Source organism: Chaetura pelagica, unplaced genomic scaffold (assembly GCF_000747805.2).
Source record: "Chaetura pelagica isolate M959 unplaced genomic scaffold, ChaPel_1.0 scaffold872, whole genome shotgun sequence".
Classification (NCBI taxonomy): domain Eukaryota; kingdom Metazoa; phylum Chordata; class Aves; order Apodiformes; family Apodidae; genus Chaetura; species Chaetura pelagica.
In genome coordinates, this window is record NW_009952388.1 from 10,988 (window position 1) to 12,305 (window position 1,318).

General features: G+C 65.4%; 2 protein-coding genes across 2 annotated transcripts in view; one reads left to right on the plus strand and one right to left on the minus strand.

The window, feature by feature from the left end:
- Window positions 1–127, plus strand: part of LOC104398127 (T-cell leukemia homeobox protein 3-like) — a gene marked incomplete at its 5' end in the record, with an annotated part of 3,619 nt that extends 3,492 nt beyond the window's left edge. The window contains one exon of the mRNA XM_010008176.1: window positions 4–127. Coding sequence (XP_010006478.1) covers window positions 4–127 — 124 coding nt within the window. The remainder of the gene's footprint in view (window positions 1–3) is intronic.
- Window positions 128–620: 493 nt separating this feature from the next.
- The window catches only part of DQX1 (DEAQ box RNA-dependent ATPase 1), a 12,263-nt gene continuing 11,565 nt past the window's right edge, over window positions 621–1,318 (minus strand). The window contains exon 9 of the mRNA XM_010008177.1: window positions 621–654. Coding sequence (XP_010006479.1) covers window positions 621–654 — 34 coding nt within the window. The remainder of the gene's footprint in view (window positions 655–1,318) is intronic.

Consider the following 1,318-nt stretch of genomic DNA (forward strand, 5'->3'; position numbering starts at 1 on the left):
CAGCCCCGAACGTCCGGCCCGGACGTCCCACGGCCCGTGGGACCCCTGGAACCTCTGGATCCCCGTGGACTCCCGGAGCCCCGGACCTTCTAACCCCCCACCCCGGACTCCTGGGACCCCCACCTAGCCGGGCTCCCCAGACCCCCATCCCGGGAGGCTCCAGCACCCCAGGAGGGCAGAGCCCGCGGGGCCCCACACTCTCACCAGCCGCTCTGGAGGAGCAGCCGGGCTGGGGGCCCGGCCCCGGCCCGCACAGAAGCACCTCAATAAAGCCCCGTGGCATCACCTGGAACCTGTCTGTGGGGGTGGGCAGCAGCTCTCGGGTGGTGCCTGTGCCGGGGTCTCTGTGGAAGTCTGGGATCCGGGGCTGTGTCCCACGGGGGCTGCCTGGTCTCAGCCCTCTCTTGCCCTCTGTGGTGGACGCCCCACAGGGATGTCAAGTGGGGTATATCCTGGGGGCCCAGTCATGGACATGTGGTGGAGGGGATTATTCCCCAGTGTGAGCTGAGCCTCCTCAGTGCTGGTGGTCCCTGACCCCCCTCACTGTGGCTGGGGTTGGGCAGAGACAGGGGGTGTCCCCTTGGTGTGCTGGGGTGCTGCTCCTGGGGGAGGGGGAGAGACTACTCCACCACAGCCTCCTGAAGGAAAGCAGATCTGAGGGGGTGATGAGGAATGAGGGGTCCAGGGTGCCCGTGTGCCCTAGCAGACAGCTGGGCAGGACTCTGGGGACCCCCCACCCAGCCAGGCCTGGGTCTGGCTGCTGACCCTGCCTGGGCTGGCACACATGCACATGTGTGTTACATGTGTGTTTTCAGCCATATGTAAGGGCTTCATGGACTGAGCTCAGCTCTGCTGAGAAAGTGGGGGTCCCTCAGCAGGCTGTGGGGCAGGGGGGGCCTTGCACAAGCCTGTGACACCCCAGTGGGGATGGGGTCAATTGGGGCACCTTAAGCAGGAACTCGTGGAGGCTGCAGGGGATCCAACCACCCTTCCACTCCCCACTGGGACTAACAGAGATTTGTGGTAGTAAAGGGCCATCTTTAATGGAGGGAAAAAGCCTCTTCCAAGCCACACACAAGACCAGGAATGGTGGTGTGGGGTGCTGGTGGCTGCCACCACCTCCTGGGGTGCTGTAGATGAGGGGTGCAGCAGGGTGGGGTGATGGGTGTCCATGTACAGGGTCAGTGGGCTTGGCGCTGGTGCTGCTGGGTGGCCTTGAGCTCCTGCCAGGTGGTCCAGGGGCTCCAGGTGGGGCGGGTGAACGGGTCCCGGCAGCAGATGCGCACCCGCTGTTCCTGCCCCCCCAGCTGTGCCTCCT